The 16400-nt window shown below is 34.9% G+C and overlaps 1 protein-coding gene across 8 annotated transcripts in view; it reads right to left on the bottom strand.

The window, feature by feature from the left end:
• The window catches only part of EMSY (EMSY transcriptional repressor, BRCA2 interacting), a 76388-nt gene that overhangs the window by 27301 nt on the left and 32687 nt on the right, over nucleotides 1–16400 (bottom strand). For all 8 annotated transcript variants that reach the window (XM_024572542.3, XM_045181833.2, XM_045181834.3 and 5 more), the window contains 4 exons: nucleotides 14834–15088; nucleotides 9152–9301; nucleotides 6395–6565; nucleotides 2340–2476 (listed from right to left, as the gene is read on the bottom strand). In XM_024572542.3, the coding sequence (XP_024428310.2) occupies nucleotides 2340–2476; nucleotides 6395–6565; nucleotides 9152–9301; nucleotides 14834–15088 (713 nt within the window). The remainder of the gene's footprint in view (nucleotides 1–2339; nucleotides 2477–6394; nucleotides 6566–9151; nucleotides 9302–14833; nucleotides 15089–16400) is intronic.

The following is a 16400-nucleotide window of genomic DNA, read 5'->3' as shown; positions in this document are numbered from 1 at the left end:
AAGATTTTACCAAGATGATGGGAAAAAGAACTATAAATTGTGTAACAAAGTACAATGTTTCCAGGTGATCAAAAATCTCAGACTTATTTGAAATGATCTTAGAAGTCATCTAACTTTCTATCCAAAGAAGGCATTAATTATTTCCTAATGAGTAAATTTTAAAAATTACTGACACAAATCTTATTATACTCTATTCACAGACTATATTATACGAAAAGTCAGAAAACTATAGAAAAATAATATACTAAAATGTTAACAGAGTTGGGATTATATTTTGCCCCACCCCCACACTCATCTTTATTTTCTAATTTATCGAAAATGACCATTTATATAATAAAAAATTACTGTGCATTAAACCAATAGCTAAATGTACACATACAAAATAAACTGCCACAGTTCCCACATATAAATTAGAAGGATAAATAGCAGAAGGTCTATGTGAAAAAGAATGGGCAAGAGATAAAATCAGCAAAGATTTAACATTCTTTCTGAGATTACATGGGAAAATCCAAAGAAAGACTTAGGGCATTTCCCACATTTTATTACCAGTATGTTACTAATATCACTTTAGTTTATTGACTAGATAGCTTAAGCCCATTAACTTTTCACCATTTTTGTACATTTTCATCTGCTTTATTCTTAAGTATCATTTTCTGGTCATTTATGGAATCAATACTTGACCTTAACAGTGATTTTACTAAATTATTAAAATTTAAAAAATTAAAATCCATAAATAAAAAGGAAAGGATCTTAAATTTTTTACCTTACCAGTTTTTCTTATTTTTTAGTGTCTGTCTAAACTTAACAGCCAGGAAAAACAAAGCACCTGGGTGAGCTGGCAGAAAGGTAGTCATTATGAATTTAGAGCTAAATATTATTACAAAAATCACAAGGTGAACTGTCTGCTATAATCACCTAAGGGAAACGTGAAGTGGCTGCGAATTGTGTGCTTCCTTATTTTAACACACACACCTCTTTCACAGCAGCATCTCTGGCATGAGCTTATCTAGTTCATTTGCCAAGAATGGCTGGTTTGCAAATGGGCATGTCTATCTATTAAAATGGCTTAATGGCCCCTGTCCAAGTAAATTGAGCCACTCAAAGCCAATTCAAAACCAAGTGGCAGGCTATTTTTTGCAAAAGCTCTTCTGATGTATGTGTGTGTATGCACTGAAGAATAAGCAGTTAAGTACAAGTGCATATACATGTGTGGTAAAAAGGACAGTCTTATACTCTTTTCTGCTTGTAACTATCATTTCTTGTGTCAAGCTGTTGCTATTAGATGTATCTAGCAGCTAGGATTCACAAATAACTTTTAGATCTACATGACCACAGGACCTAAGTTACACGGCAACCCCTCTTGTATATAAAATTCTATAAAATTGCAAACCAGACTATACACAATTCTGAAACACTAAATTCTAATCCTGGCTTTACTTTTGGCTTACTATGTGAACTCCGGCTAGAAACAATCTGACTTCCCACATGATGAAAAAAAATCTATGCTGCACCTCTGTCAACACTGTATAGATTGTGCTGCCTAGGAAACTATTAGAGATCTACTATAATGAAGTATAGTATTCTTTTTCCAGAAAAGTAGGGACATTACCAAGCCTAAACAGTTAAGTACCAAGATTAATAACAATTAAAAAAACCCACTTATTGAGGACTTCCTATGTGCCAAGCACTGTTCTAAGCACTTTCAAAAAAGCTACTAGCTAGTGAAAAAACTCCCTGGTAGAGACTATCACCCCCAACATACAAAAGAGGAAACTGAGTCTAAGAGAAGTTGAGTAAGTTAGCCAAGGTCAAACAACTACGATACTGAGAGACCCGAGGTTAACCTAGCTCGAAAGCTCTTAACAACTGCATATAAACTAGCAAAGTTATAAGTAAATCTGTTATTTGAATATTTTCACTAGCTCTAAGGTAAAAATGAAAGTAACAATTCCCTGTCAATTAATTTAGTCTTAATCCCATACATCTTTCTTTGTCCAATCTAGGCCAAATACTAAGCCGCTATCTACTGGCCACATGCAGCAATAAAATTCTCTGACAGAGGTCCCCCTTTAGTTAATAGGCCAGTGGAATCCTCCATTTGAACCAAACCAAGCATCTAAATCATGGTTTAAGGAACCTGGCTATAAGCAACATATTTTAGAAATACTGTGAAAAATGAGATCAGTAGATGGTGTTTTAGCAGTTGTTGTATCACAGTGGTGGTAAATCAAGCCATTCTGGCCATTGTGGGGTTCTGAAGTTCTTAAGCAAATATTTATATAGCTGGTCTTTCAAGTCCTCAGTGTATTGCTGAGTCTGCAGTTCAAGCTCTTACTTACTCCAGCATTTAGCAATGTTGTGACAACGTTTTTGCCCGGGAGGCCTTGAATGGTCGTTCCTTTTCCTGTGGTCTTTTGCACAACAATCACATTGGGCTTGGAAGTCATTGGGATTGTAGTGATTTTGGTAGTCGTTCCTTAGAGAAGGGGGGAGAAAAGGAGGCCTGAGTTAAGGACTAGTGATATTTGATTATTTCTCTTTATGTTGTACAAAATACTTGTGAGAATGTCATCCCAAGATGACATGAAGGCTGTCATGAGGATGAGAATGAAGGCTTAGAACAATAAGTTACAAGTTGTCCTAGAATGAGAGAATATTAAGAATTGACTCTCACAATAAGGTATCTTTTTGGGATCTGAGGACCTGCACACCAAACTCAGAACCTAAAACTATCACTCTCAGTGTCCCCACCAATATTCTCCCAACTAGTTAACTGAAACAAATCAAGATCTTTATTCCATGACATATATTTCCCCTAAACTCAGTATTATGTATCTATATTACTAATGTGATGGGAAAACTCTTCAAGATCATAAAAAAGAGGTAGTTAAATGCTTATCAAAATCCACATAACACCAGACTCTACAAAAAAACTTATGAAATGTCATGTATTTTTATGTGATCAAAAAAGACAAAACCAACACTGACTCACAGACCAACATGTGCTCTTATAATCTATAACACTCTAAGGAATGAGGATGAAACTCTACTTTATATACATATACATAAATTTGTATTTCCAATTATTACCTCTACTTAGTAGAGGTATATCTACTGACCCAAATATCGTATTATCTTACCCTCTCCCCCACATCCTTCCACATCTGCTTCCCTCCTACCTATGAATTCTATCTACCTATCAAATTTGAACCCTATGTTCTTCTAATTGTCCAAGTTGGAACTCCTGGTGCGAATCTCTGATTCATGCCTTGTCTTCACTCCACGCACCCCTCACAAAATGAAAGCCTCTTGAGAGCCACGTTGGTTATTTTTTCATGTCATTGATTCCTCAGTGCTAGGCACACAGTGCATGGCAATTACTCAGTAATAAATACGTGAATTAACTTAATTTGTCACCACCATATGTCTTCTTCCAACATGTTATCCTTATCAGCCCAAGAGACAAGTCCTCATCTCTTTTATGTTGTCTTTTTCTTCCTATTTCAACTTTCTCTCATACAAATAGCATCAGAGGATGGTCCTTATCATATCAAACATCTAAAACAACCCTAATTTCATCACGTCAAGAACCCAGAACATGTGAAATAGGTTAAAAACCTTCCTAATCCCTCTTGCATCTAGTTCCTACTTCCCACTTTGATTTTCAAACTCTTGTATGATCTGGCCCTTAATCTACTGATTTGATCTTATTTGTTCCTACTCCACAATACACACCATTAACTCTAGTCTAACATGTAACTTCTTCACTATGGCTTCCTATTACCTACCACAGAGAGCCCAAACTCTTCTGCTTAGCTTTCCAGGTTCTGTCAGACTTTAATTTTCTGGGTTATCCAATATATATACCTCTCCTTCAGTGTTGGTTTTCACATTGGTCCTTGAGCATACCAGTCCCCATGCAACTTTTGCTCTTGCAATTCCCTCTGCCTATGAAAACAGGCAAGTCATATTTTTCTCCTATAGGCTTACATATCATTTATTAATGACTAAGCACAGAACTCATGAGTAAGCCATAAAGCATCATGACTTATTAATATATTCTAAAGGAGAAAATTTAAATGTTTTTGACTGAAAAACCTCAGCATTCCTTACTTGAGATTTAGAAATAAGATTGTACTAAGAACAAGAATGTTCTTAATGCTTATTCTTATTAGTTCTTATTCTAGTTATATGTCAATTTTTGGTAATCTTGTTACAATGTCTTTGTAGTATACTGGCCGTCACCTGATATCTCATCAGTCCAAGGCAACCCTCAGGTTACACAACAAAGCACTTTCATCTATGCACCCCAGCTTCAAAAATGTTTCTTCCTTTATCTGTAGGATGTACATGGTAGGATAAGAGCCACAAAAACCAAACTGTCCATTATTCAGTTATATCAGCTTTAGCTCTTAACTCTAATCCCTTATGTGTGATTATGTCTCCTTTGACAATGCAGCCTCACCAAATTTTGGCTAATAAAAAACTTTTTAGAAAGTAAACATTAAAAGCTACCTCAAGGAAATATAAACTAAGCTTTAACTCTGTATCAAAGTACAAAGGACCATCAGCTTAACAAAATGTGCATGTGTGTGTGGGGTGTGTGTGTGAGAAAACAGAAAAAAGAAGCGTAACATAAAGCAAAGCAAGGACAGCATTACATTAAAATACAATATAATTTGCGACTAGAATTATCAAACTCTTAGGATTCCAGTGAGCATGTTTCTTTATCTTGGGTGATATCTTTCATATTGAAGAAAGTAGTAGTACTCATTTTTTAAAAAGGCCTTCATCTATGCTTTCATAGAATTCAGTTATAATCCTCACGCTACAACAGAATGTATGTAAGTTGAGCATTCTTTAGGGCAGAGAATGTACCTCATGTACATCCCTATGTATCATAGCAACCCGCCTAGCATCTGGCTCATAGTGTATCAGAAAACCCATGTATATGCATACACTTCAAAGAACAACTAATTATGAGTTGCTTTATATTAAAACAGAAAGGTGGATAAATTACATACATGATAAAATTTAGAAATGTTGTATCTGACCACCTCTTTGCTTCCAGAAAAACGTGCTTATTTTGCATTGCTCTAACCTGGTACAAAGCAGCTAAATCATAAATAATGTTTGAAAACAGAGGTCTTATAACATCTGAACATCCCTTCAAGCTCTACAGAACCTGAATTCATGTAGGTAAGTAAAGAAAAAACCTTATATTCATATAAAGCTACATACTAATGAAAAACATGACCATTTTTTAAGAAATGTTTAATTATGTGTTCTATAGTACAGATATTGTCAAGTAATAAATCATAATTTGAATTTTAACTATGTTATTTAAAATATCCTCTTAAAAATCTGGAGTACAATAATTCTTTCCCTACTGGTTTTACCCTCCTCAGTTTGGCAAACATTGGATTTTATCACTTATACTTAAAAGTAGAGCCAAAATTAACAGCTTTAAATAGAGTACTTGATGCCAATACCATGCCCTGCTTTGCTTTTCTTCACTCTCTGAGTTATCAGCAACATCATGTTACTGCTAGGAACTTCAATCCCTTCACTTTAAAATGTTACAACAACTTACCTGGGGCATACAAAATATGGCTAGTCTACAAAAACAGTAAACAGTTAAAGTCAAGAGGGATTGCCTGACCAAAGGTTATTTACATCATTTTAATTAAAAAATAATAATCAGTGAACACAAATGCCATGTTAACATTCCACTTCAGGATCCACAACCCAAATACTTCAGGAACTAATGAGCCAATAAAAACCAGGTAAGGTTCCAATAAATATTAGCCTTCACTACCTAAGTAAAATATTTTTTAAGAGTAAACAGTCAATTCAAATGGTGAAAAGCAAATAAGGTATTCAAGTATTTTTATTTTTAATAAGCTAAAGTGACATTAGCAATTGAAATGATGAGTTATGGTTCCTCAAACATACTTAGATAAATAAATACTAGTTCTTCCAGTATCTAGCTTGTGTGGTCTTGGACAGGTCAATTTCATCTCTAACCTTAAATCTGTTTGTTTCTGTAAACTGGAGATGATACCAACAATTTCAGAGTAATGAGGTCTGAACAGATTAACAAATGGCAGAATATTTTATAAATGAAAAATTTCTATGCAAATGTAAACCATAATCTTTCCATTCTGATTAAAAACAAATTTATGTTCTGGTTTTAAAATATCAAAAGCTTAATATGTGAAGATTTAATACCAGAACTAAAAAACCTATAATCATTAAACATCAGGACTACCCCCCAAAAAATAAGCTGTAGATTTCTAAGCGGAAAACTGAGACCAAACAGAATCCTTCAACAGTTGAAATGTTTTTTCCTCTTATGAACCGCCTATACCTTTTATGTTTCAGATATACCTACCAGAAACTATATTACTGCTAATTATCTTGCCCCCCAAGGTAGCTAATGATTTGGGTACTACTGTAATGATGCTACCACTGGTAGTTTTCACGTAGGTTGCAGCTCCAGGGGTTGCAGCCATCCGACCTATGGATGGGCTTACTGTTGGCCGGGTATAGGTTGCCTGTGTGCCTATAAAAAGGGAAAAGCCAAAAGAAAAATTTGTCATTACTTATAGAAGAATGACAATTTATACAGTTTAACTATAATTCCATGTAACCTACATTGCTTTAACTTGAAAATAGAACTTCAAAGTGTCAAGACTTAAGTAATAATTTATAGCCAGTTTTCAACAAACATAGCTAAGAACTATAGCCAAGTTGATTTGAATCAATTTTGCACATCAAATACTATGATATGTTGTGTCAAATTACGAACCCCAAGAAAAAGTATAACTAATTCTGTTGCTTCTTCCACTATTCTTCTCCCATTAGTTTTATGTCAAAAGAAACATAAATTTAACTATCTTTCCTGCCAGAGCATTTTAGCCATTTGTTATAGATTTTAAGGTCTCTGCATCTGTTTTATGCTGTCTCAGTGCCAAGCCCCATGTCAGCACTCAGCAAATAAGGCAATACTGTTTGCCTAAAATGTTAGAAACTTTTACTGTTTTGTACTGTGCTACCCTGTACATATATTTCCATCCTTTAAAGAGTTATGCCATCATTTTACTAGACATTAAAATTGAAGCTGCCAAGAATTGCCAGGAATATTTCTTTTTAGCCTAAAAAGTTCATTATTTACATATTTCCTCAACTTTAACTGACCTGTTAAATGAAGAAGACATTTTTCTTCATATCTCTCAAAGGATTTTACACTCTTCCCCACTATTTCTAGAACTAGGGTTTTTTTCCCCAAAGAGGAATTAAAAACTAACCAGATGAGCCTGTTATACTTTCTTACAACTTTGGTAACTCAGAAATACCATTATAAGCTAAGAACTATTAGTCCTAGGGAGAATGAAAATGACTCAGATAACACTTTCTTCAACTGAAAAAATTTTTTTCATGATAATTAGATTCAGAGGTCACTGTGATAAACATTTTCAACAATACCCTCCTCCCCAAAATTCTTTTAGCACAGTATTCACCATTTAAAAATATAATCCCTGTCCAAAAGAAGGAGGAAGGAAAGAATGTTAAGTAGAATTAGTTTAAATTGGTTACAGAGTCAGAAAAAAAAAACTAGTGCAAAGTAAATATGTTATATAGATACATAGTTTGAATCAGTTAAATTATAACCAGAAAAGAATTTCAACTTAAGCTTTTGTTTATTAAAAAAAGAAACACTTATTCCAATATAGATACATAAGCACAGGCACATGACTTTCGCTACCTTTCCCCAACATGAGGAATTATAAATACCTAACACTACTATTTTTGGACCAAAAGGTAAAAAGTTTGGGGAGAAGTATGATAGATTTAATATAAGAATAACAGTATTTCTAAAGCACAGATTTTGCATGGAGACAGAAAGTAGAATGGTGGCTGCCCAAAGTCTGGGAGAAGGTGAGACCAGAGTTTCAGTTTGGGAAGATGAAAAAGTTCTGGAGCTAGATGGTGGTGATGGTTGCAAAATAATGTGGATGTACTTAATGCTAACAAACTGTACACTTAAAATGGTGAAAACGATAAATTTCATGTATATTTTTTATGTATAAATTTTATGTATATTTTAGTACAATTTTTTTTAAAGCACTGGTTTGGGGTCAAACAGATCTGGGTTCAAATCCCACTTCTGCCTTTTATTGACTATGCAAACTTGGGCAAGTTGCTTAACGTAAGTCTTTGTTTTATTGCTGAAAATGGAGATAATAAAGCCCAAGGGGAATTAAGTGCACTGTTTGTACAGATCTTTACATAGTGGCCAATAGATGATAGCTTATAAGCTTCAGATGGTTATCATCTTACATTAGTTAGATTCTATTATCTAAATACTGGCCATCCTCCAAAACAATTGGTAAGAGCTATACAAATTCAAAATAATAGCAATGGGTAATTCTAATATTAATTAATAGTAATAGCTATTGAGCACTCTGTTGGGGACTTTACATACTTGATTTCATGTAACACCTACAATAACTGTATAGCATAGATATTATTATCCCATTTAAATAGACAAGTGAAAATATTGAGGGATTAAGTAACTATTCAGGGTCACAAAGGGTGGTATTATTTTAAATGATCTACACTGTCATTTCATTGGGCATAACCTGGTTGCTCTCATTTCTAGGCAAAATGTCATCCTGTGCTTCCCTTAGTCTGAGTAATGCTCACTACCCTGTAATGTAATACAGACTCTCAACCTCATCAAAGTGAGATCCTTGTGGGTGGAGACTGTGTTTTCATTCATTCAACAAATCCTACTAAACATTTATGTACAGACTAGCTCTCTCTATATACACAGGTAATAAAATAGATATGGTCCCTTATCCTTATGGGAGCTTATGATCTAATAAGGTGAACAAGAATAAATCAACAAATAGTAGCTAAGTAATTAGAAACTGCAGTACATGCTATGAAGGAAAAGAATAGAGGACTGTACAGCAATAAGAGAGAGAACTATTTTTAGTTGGAGGGAAGTGGGATGTCAAGAAAGGCCTCTATGAAGACCTGTCTCAATAATCTCTGTAACCAGTGTCAAACATTTTGCTGGTACAGAGAAATTACTCAGTGAGTAATATGATGAATGAATGGACTGATGCTCAAGAAAACTTACCAGTAGGAGTGGTTACCAGTTTAGTTGTCATTATTGCACCATTACTGCTAACCACCATAATAGGAGAATTGCTGCTTGTTGGCAGAGTTGCTGTCACTGGTTTGGGTAAGATTTTACTTGGTTGAACTTGTTGTGTGATGATTTTAACACCTTTGAAAGAAGAAAAAATAAATATCAGTACAGACTATTTAAAATACATGTGCCTTATATACCAACCCAAGAGGGCAGTAGTTACACACGTTTACTTTGCCTTGCCTAAAGAGAAGCTTTCTTCATATGGATAAGAACCTTTTCCCAACTTTTATTCCTCAAATTCCCCTTTCTTTCCTAACTCCTCTCATTCAAGAACACAATTAAAACATTACAGAAGCTATTAAATTCTTAGGGAAAAACATCTTTTTCTTTTGTCTATGATCATGTTATATAAGACTTTTCAAACCAAATTATTCATTGACCTGAACTTTTACAGACAAATAAACAATCTGTTCCATGCAGAGAAGGGGTAAAAGAATTAGGATAAGAAGTCAAAAACAAACACTAATGTAGTTTTTATATATTCCCAACTACACTAAACAGTTCTCTAACCTCTTAAATGATAAAGGCTGTTGAAAACTATAAATGAGCAGTAACATTTTCTTTTTGAACCTTTATTTTAAATTAATTGCTTTTAAAAGTATTTTTAGTAGCTCACTTTGTCAAATACAAAATAAAGGAAACATTATTGCATCTACAAAAAATGTGCATGTGGACAAGAATTTGAAGGCAATTATGTTAGGGTGGTGAGGTTATGATTTTTTCTTTACATTTTTCAAAAATTTTATTTAAATGTTATAATTGTTACATTGACTTTTCAAATGTAAAATGTGAATTTAAAAGAAATATTTCATGCTAACTACAAATTTAAGTATTAATAACTGTTAACTGAGGAAGAAAAATTTAGGAACACTTTTTCTCCCATTAATGTCACTGAAATAATTCATGGAACTGAATGTATTGCACTAGGAGCTTATTTTCATGGAATTGAGTGTACTGTCATAGACAATTAAAAAGTTTACTACTTTTTAAAATGGTGATTAGGTTGAGACATTAGGGAACAAACAAAGCTATTTCCTTAATAGCTTTAAATAATTTTAAATTTCATATGCCAACAAAGAAGTTAAAATTATGACTTCTAAGCATAATTAGGCAAATAACTTAATCTCTACGACTCAGTTGGCTCATCCAAAATAAAGATACTATTAGCATATACCTTCTAGAGCTATTGTGAAGATTAAATTAAATCAAAACTGTAAAGGGCCTAGTACATATCAAGAATTCAATAAAGTATTATTATCATAGAAATAAAGAAATCCTGATTATAATAAATCAAAAACAGTGAAGCTGTGGGGAGAAATTACTTCTAGCATTAATATTATCACATTAGTGAATTTATGATAATACTTGAGGCACATAAGAAGTCCCCAAAGAAATAATCACAGACAGAAAAGTTTAAGGGAATCGTAAGAGACTACTTTGCTCAGTCCTATAAATAGGCTGAAAATTTGGATAAAACATAATTTTCTAGAAAAATATTATTTATCAAAACTGACCTCAAAAAAAAGAGATGTCTGCATGGATAAATTTCCTTAAGATAAATTCCCCCCCTTTACCAAGAAATAGCAGGCCCAGATATTTTCACAGAATAATTCTACAGTCCTTTAAAAAGAAAGTAATTATAATGTATTTAAAAACCACTCCTCTTACAAGTGCTCGTCACACACACAGAAAAATCTGTGTGTGACGATGGAGATTAACTAAATCTGTATCAAATCATTATGTTGTACAACTAAAACTAATACAATGTTATGAGTCAATTATATCTCAATTAAAAACAAATAAACAAAAGCCATTCCAGAGATGAATTTCTGGAAAGGTAGCACGACGAAACTGAAAAAAATGATAAAACCACCAATGAAAAGCTCTGGAAATGGTCCCAAAGACAAATGAAGAAACATATTCAAGAAAATGTAGAGAAATTCAGTAAGAAAGGCAAGATCTGTGCATTTTAACTATACACAGCTTAGTTCCTCCTGCCCCTGCTATAAGTGAGGCAGATTCCTCTCCAGACTGCTGCAGTCAAGAAGACAGGGTTTCCTCTTCCTCCAGCTTCCATTTGGAAGGCTTTCTTTTGAGGAGCAACAGGACTTCACCTTATTGCATCCTGTCCCCAGATACCTATTGCTAGGACTAAGTCCTGGCCAAGTACAGTCAAGAGGTGGCTGCTCCCCTCTTCAGCCCAGCCCCCAGTTCATGAATCCACGGCTCCATCTCAGGCATGGTACCACTGAGAATACTGGGGTCCTGATCACCACTGCCATGGCTTGTGAGGCGGCGGCTCCAATGCCAGGAAAAGAAAGCTAAGAGGATCTCAGACAGATACCCATCCTCTACCCCTGCCTTCACCGAGTGCTCAACTCCTATGGCAGGGGTGTCCTTCAGAGAAGCATGCCACTGACCCTATCCCCAGAGCTCCAGGGATGTCTGAAGCAGAAATAGGTCATAAAACCTAACTCTTAATCTCTTCCCAAAGGAACTGACATCATTTGTAACAGGGCATTGAGAACAGAGGAGGATGTGATAAAAGGCAACTGCAAGGAGATTCACGGATTTAATAAAGGCATGTTCTAGAGACTATAGGCCAGTTTGCAAGAAAAAAACTGAGGAATAAAGAAGCTTGAGAGGAATCCTCTTGTGGTCAGAACAAATATCAAAAATAGACCTCTGAAACTATTCCTTCAAAGAAGCCACAATTTTCATTAGTTTATAGAGAGCAACTTACGCTCCAGGGCATTGTTGAAATCAATAGATCAATCAGTTAGTAGAGTTTAACAGCTGAGTGTGGCCATGGAAAGAAAGAGAACAACACTAGTGTCATCTCAGAATGACTGGGCAGAACCAAAGCTGTACCTCCCTGAGGAACAACATCAGAAGTTTAACTTCACTAAGATAATTGATCTAGTTACTAAACAATGAACAACCAAGAGAATAAAAATAATACATCAGGGGCGTAGGGATAGGAGAAGAGTAGTATCCAGCTATATCTATTACCTAAAATATCAACATAAACATCTAAATGTCTAGTTTCCAACAAAAATCATTAGGAGGCATGAAAAGTAACAGAAATATATAACCCATAGACTATAAAAAAAAAAAGCAACAGAAATTGCCTATGAGAATGACCAGATGTCAGATCCAACAACAACAAAAGAAATCAAAGTAGTCATTATAAATATGTTCACAAAACTGAAGAAAAGCATGATTTCAGAAGTAAAAGAGTACTGACAAAGTGGCATCAAATAGAGAATATTAGTAAAATGACAGAAATAATAAAAACATGAAAAATCTGGAGCTGAAGAGTACAATAACTGAAGTAAAAAGATTCACTAGAGAGGCTCACGATAAATTTAAACTGGCAGAAAAAATAATTAGCAAAACTGAAAATAGATCAGATTATGCAACCTAAAGAGAAAAAAAATGGGAACTACTGTGTTCTCCAAATGGATCAGTTTTATAGTTCAAATGAAAACAAAGTTTGACTCTCTTTAGTCTTCGCTGAAGTCAGAAGAGAAATAATGTTGTCATCGACAGGTCATTATTTAGCAATGTTGTTACCAAGAGTAAAGATTTGCTGGAATCTGCACTCGGAGACCTCATCGTGGCCACCACTACTGTCAGGTATACTCAGTTCGACTCTGTGTGCTACGCCAAGCCCAGTCAGGTTATTGGCATTGGAGCAGGACAGCCATCTCGGATACACTGCACATGCCTTGCAGAAGATACGGCAAACTTTTGGTGGCTTAGACATCATCCGCGAGTGCTCTTAATGAAGTCTAAAACTGTAGCGAACAGAGCAGAAATCTCCAATGCCATCGATCGATATGTTACTAGAACCATCAGGTTCTAGTAACCTGAGGATGAAGATTTAGTAAAGTGGAACACACTGTTTCAGGAAGTCCCTGAATTATTAACCAAAGATGAAAAGAAGGAATGGTCTTACAAACTTAGTGAAGTTTCTATCAGCTCTGATGCCTTCTTTCCTTTCACGGATAATGTAGATAAAGCTAAAATAAATGGTATGGCATATGTTACTGCTCTCTCCAGTTTTGCTGCTGACAAAGTTGTAACTGATGCCTGCGGTGAACTGGCAATAATCCTCACTCACACAAGTCTTTATTTCTTTCATCACTGATTTTATCACACATTATGTTAAGGTTTGCTTACACGTGAGTGAAAAATCATGTGGAAAATTTTTGAAAATACTTAAAAAAATAAAACATTAAATCTGAATAATAAAAAAGAGAATGTGGTATATAGATATAATTCTTCCATTTACAACAACAGGATGGCATTATGCTAAGTGAAATAAGTCAGAGAAACATAAATACTGTATGATCTCACTTATATGCAGAAACTAAAAAACAAACAAAAAGCCCACACAAAAAAAGCAGAGCTCATAGGTACAAGAGAACAAACAATAGGTAAAGCGGTTGGCTGAATTGGGAAGGTGGCCAAAAGGCACAGACTCCCAGTTAAAAGGTAAGTAAGTCCTGGGGATGCAATGTACAGCATGGTGACTACAGCTAATGAAACTGTATTGCATATTTGAAGGTTGCTGAGAGAGGAGATCTTCAAAGTCGCATCACAAGGAAAGGAGTTTGTAACTATGTGTGATGATGGATGTTAGCTAAATTTATTAGGGTCATCACTGCAATATACAGAGGTGGGCAAATAGGTACAATTGTTCATATGGAAAATAGTGCAATAATAAATAATTCTGTCATTCACATACTCACAACTGTAAACCTACTTTTGCCTACGCCTGTATACATACATCAAGTCATTATGTTATACACCTTAAACTAATACAATGTTACATGACAATATTATCTCAAAAAATTACATGTTCCTATCAAAAAATAAAACAAAACAAATTGAAAATGTCAGCATCCTCCAAATTCCTGCTCTACTACCAAATAAAGTACAGGTTCATTGGAGAAAAATATCCATTTTCTTAAAGATATTAAGTATGTTAAGAGGCTTTTTAATTTCCATTTGACTCAGCCTCCATCCTATCTACCTTTCTATTCAATACTTTTATGATTTGATAACTTACAGTAATTGACTCCTATATCTGAGTTCCCACTGGGCTGGAATGCTTTCGATAAACTGCTAAATTGTCATTACACAAACCACAAACTTCCACATTGTACACAATGTCCTATAGTCTTAGCACCTCTTCTGCTCATGACAATGCTACATCATATTCGTATATCTGAACTGCCCTCTAACACAAGACTCCCCAGACTAGTTTTTCCACTGCCCACTTCCCATAACCACAGTGTGCCCCAGAGTATAATTCTGGGTTTATTTCCTCACTTTCTTTATCTCTCCTCAGAGTTCATTAGGAGAAAAAACAAACAAACAAAAGACTCCTCCTGCAGTGCAACCTACTTTTTATTCCTTTTCTATTCCCAAGCTCCAATTTTTTATATATAGGTATTTCCAATAGGAGGGTCTGAAAATACATTTTGGAACTTAAAAATCTTGTGCTCAAGGAAACTGTACATGGAAGTAAATCCATGTATTTTTGCAGAGACCTGGTGACAGGAGGATTATCATATTGTGTAAGCATTTCCCAGTTACCTGACTCCTGTTTGATTTGAATGGTAGGCTTGATACCAGGTGGCAAAGGAGACTGCTGAGGCTGTTGCTGATGAGATACTGAAGACGACTGGGCCACCTGTTGCTGTGTCTGTTGCTGTACTTGATGTAGTTGCTGCTTAGGAGACTGTTGTTGCTGTTTAGGAAACTGTGCAAGAATCTGAGTTGGGGCACCCACTAAGCTTTTGGGGGAAGGAAGTCTGGTTGATGCCATTTTGATTGCTGATGTAGATACACCTGCAGAAGAGTTGGGGAAAAGAAAATTCAACAGTGAAGCATAATTAAAGTTACTTCTGATTATTGTAGTAGATAATACAGACTAGGCAAATCAATAAAAGCAGTAATTTATTAAGCACCTACTGTCAGATATAATGTGTGTTATTTTACACATTTGGTATCTAATCACCAAACTCTGCAAGAGAGGCATCACTGCTCTCACATTAAAAAAAACTGATTTTCTCTTGGTGAAGAGTTAACACAAAAGGAACAAAGTAGCATGCAGGACATTCTCACAGATGTCTCAGTAAATTTCCTGTTAGAAAACACAGGTTTCTCAATGTAATATAACAACAAAGTAAACTAAGTTTTGAATCTTACTTCTAATATATTTTTTTCAGAAATGACTTTTCAGGTTCTAGTGAACCAATTTAAGCATGGCATGAAATAAAATAACTCACAATGAAACATTTATCTTTTGAACTACTTAGCATGGTAAAGTAGATTTTCTATATCTCATTCCCAATAATCTATAAATTAAAGTCATTTCTTAGGAACTCTAACTGGGCCCCAGCTGGTGTAGCTTAGTTGATTAGGCACTGCCCAGTGAACCAAAAGGTCACCGGTTCTATTCCCAGTGGGGCACATGCCTGGATTGCAGGTACCATCCCCTGGGGCAAGTGCAGAAGGCAATTGATGTTTTCCTCTCACACCAAAGTTTCTTGTCCTCTCTTTCTCCTTCCCTTCCTATCTCCCTAAAATCAAAAATAAAATAATAAAAAAAACCCTCTAACTGGGTCATTAAATAATCATATGAAAATTTACAAGTAGGCATACTCAGTTTATCCACAGCAAAAAAACTCTGATGAAAAAAGGCTGTAAGACATTTCTTTTCAGTGCAAAACTAATATTAGAATGCATGAATAATTTAAGAGTACCAATAACTTCCACTAAAATCTATGAATCTGAAATTCTTCCCTCTCCCAGATATTTCGTCAATAATCTTATAATTCATCAACAACACAATAGGACTGCTATTTGTAAATGAATTAATATTCCTAACAAAAAGAACCTAGAATATAACCCACCATACTCAACTTGCTGAACACTGCTGAAACAATGAAAAGAACTTGATAAATTAATACCCTAATTATCAAGTACTCAGGCTACTTCACACCCTCTTCCACCACCACCCCACTATGACACTGCATTACAGAAAGATTTTAAAATAATATCATATCCTTTAGTAAAATGTTTCTGGAGAATGATGAAGATGAAGAAGAAACCTTGAGAAGTCACTCAGACTCACTGGGCCTCAGCTTCCCCATTTGTT

This window comes from Desmodus rotundus, chromosome 5 (genome assembly GCF_022682495.2).
Source record: "Desmodus rotundus isolate HL8 chromosome 5, HLdesRot8A.1, whole genome shotgun sequence".
NCBI classification, from domain to species: Eukaryota; Metazoa; Chordata; class Mammalia; order Chiroptera; family Phyllostomidae; genus Desmodus; species Desmodus rotundus.
Note: the sequence above shows the minus strand (reverse complement) of the source record. Positions and strands in the feature narration are given on the sequence as shown.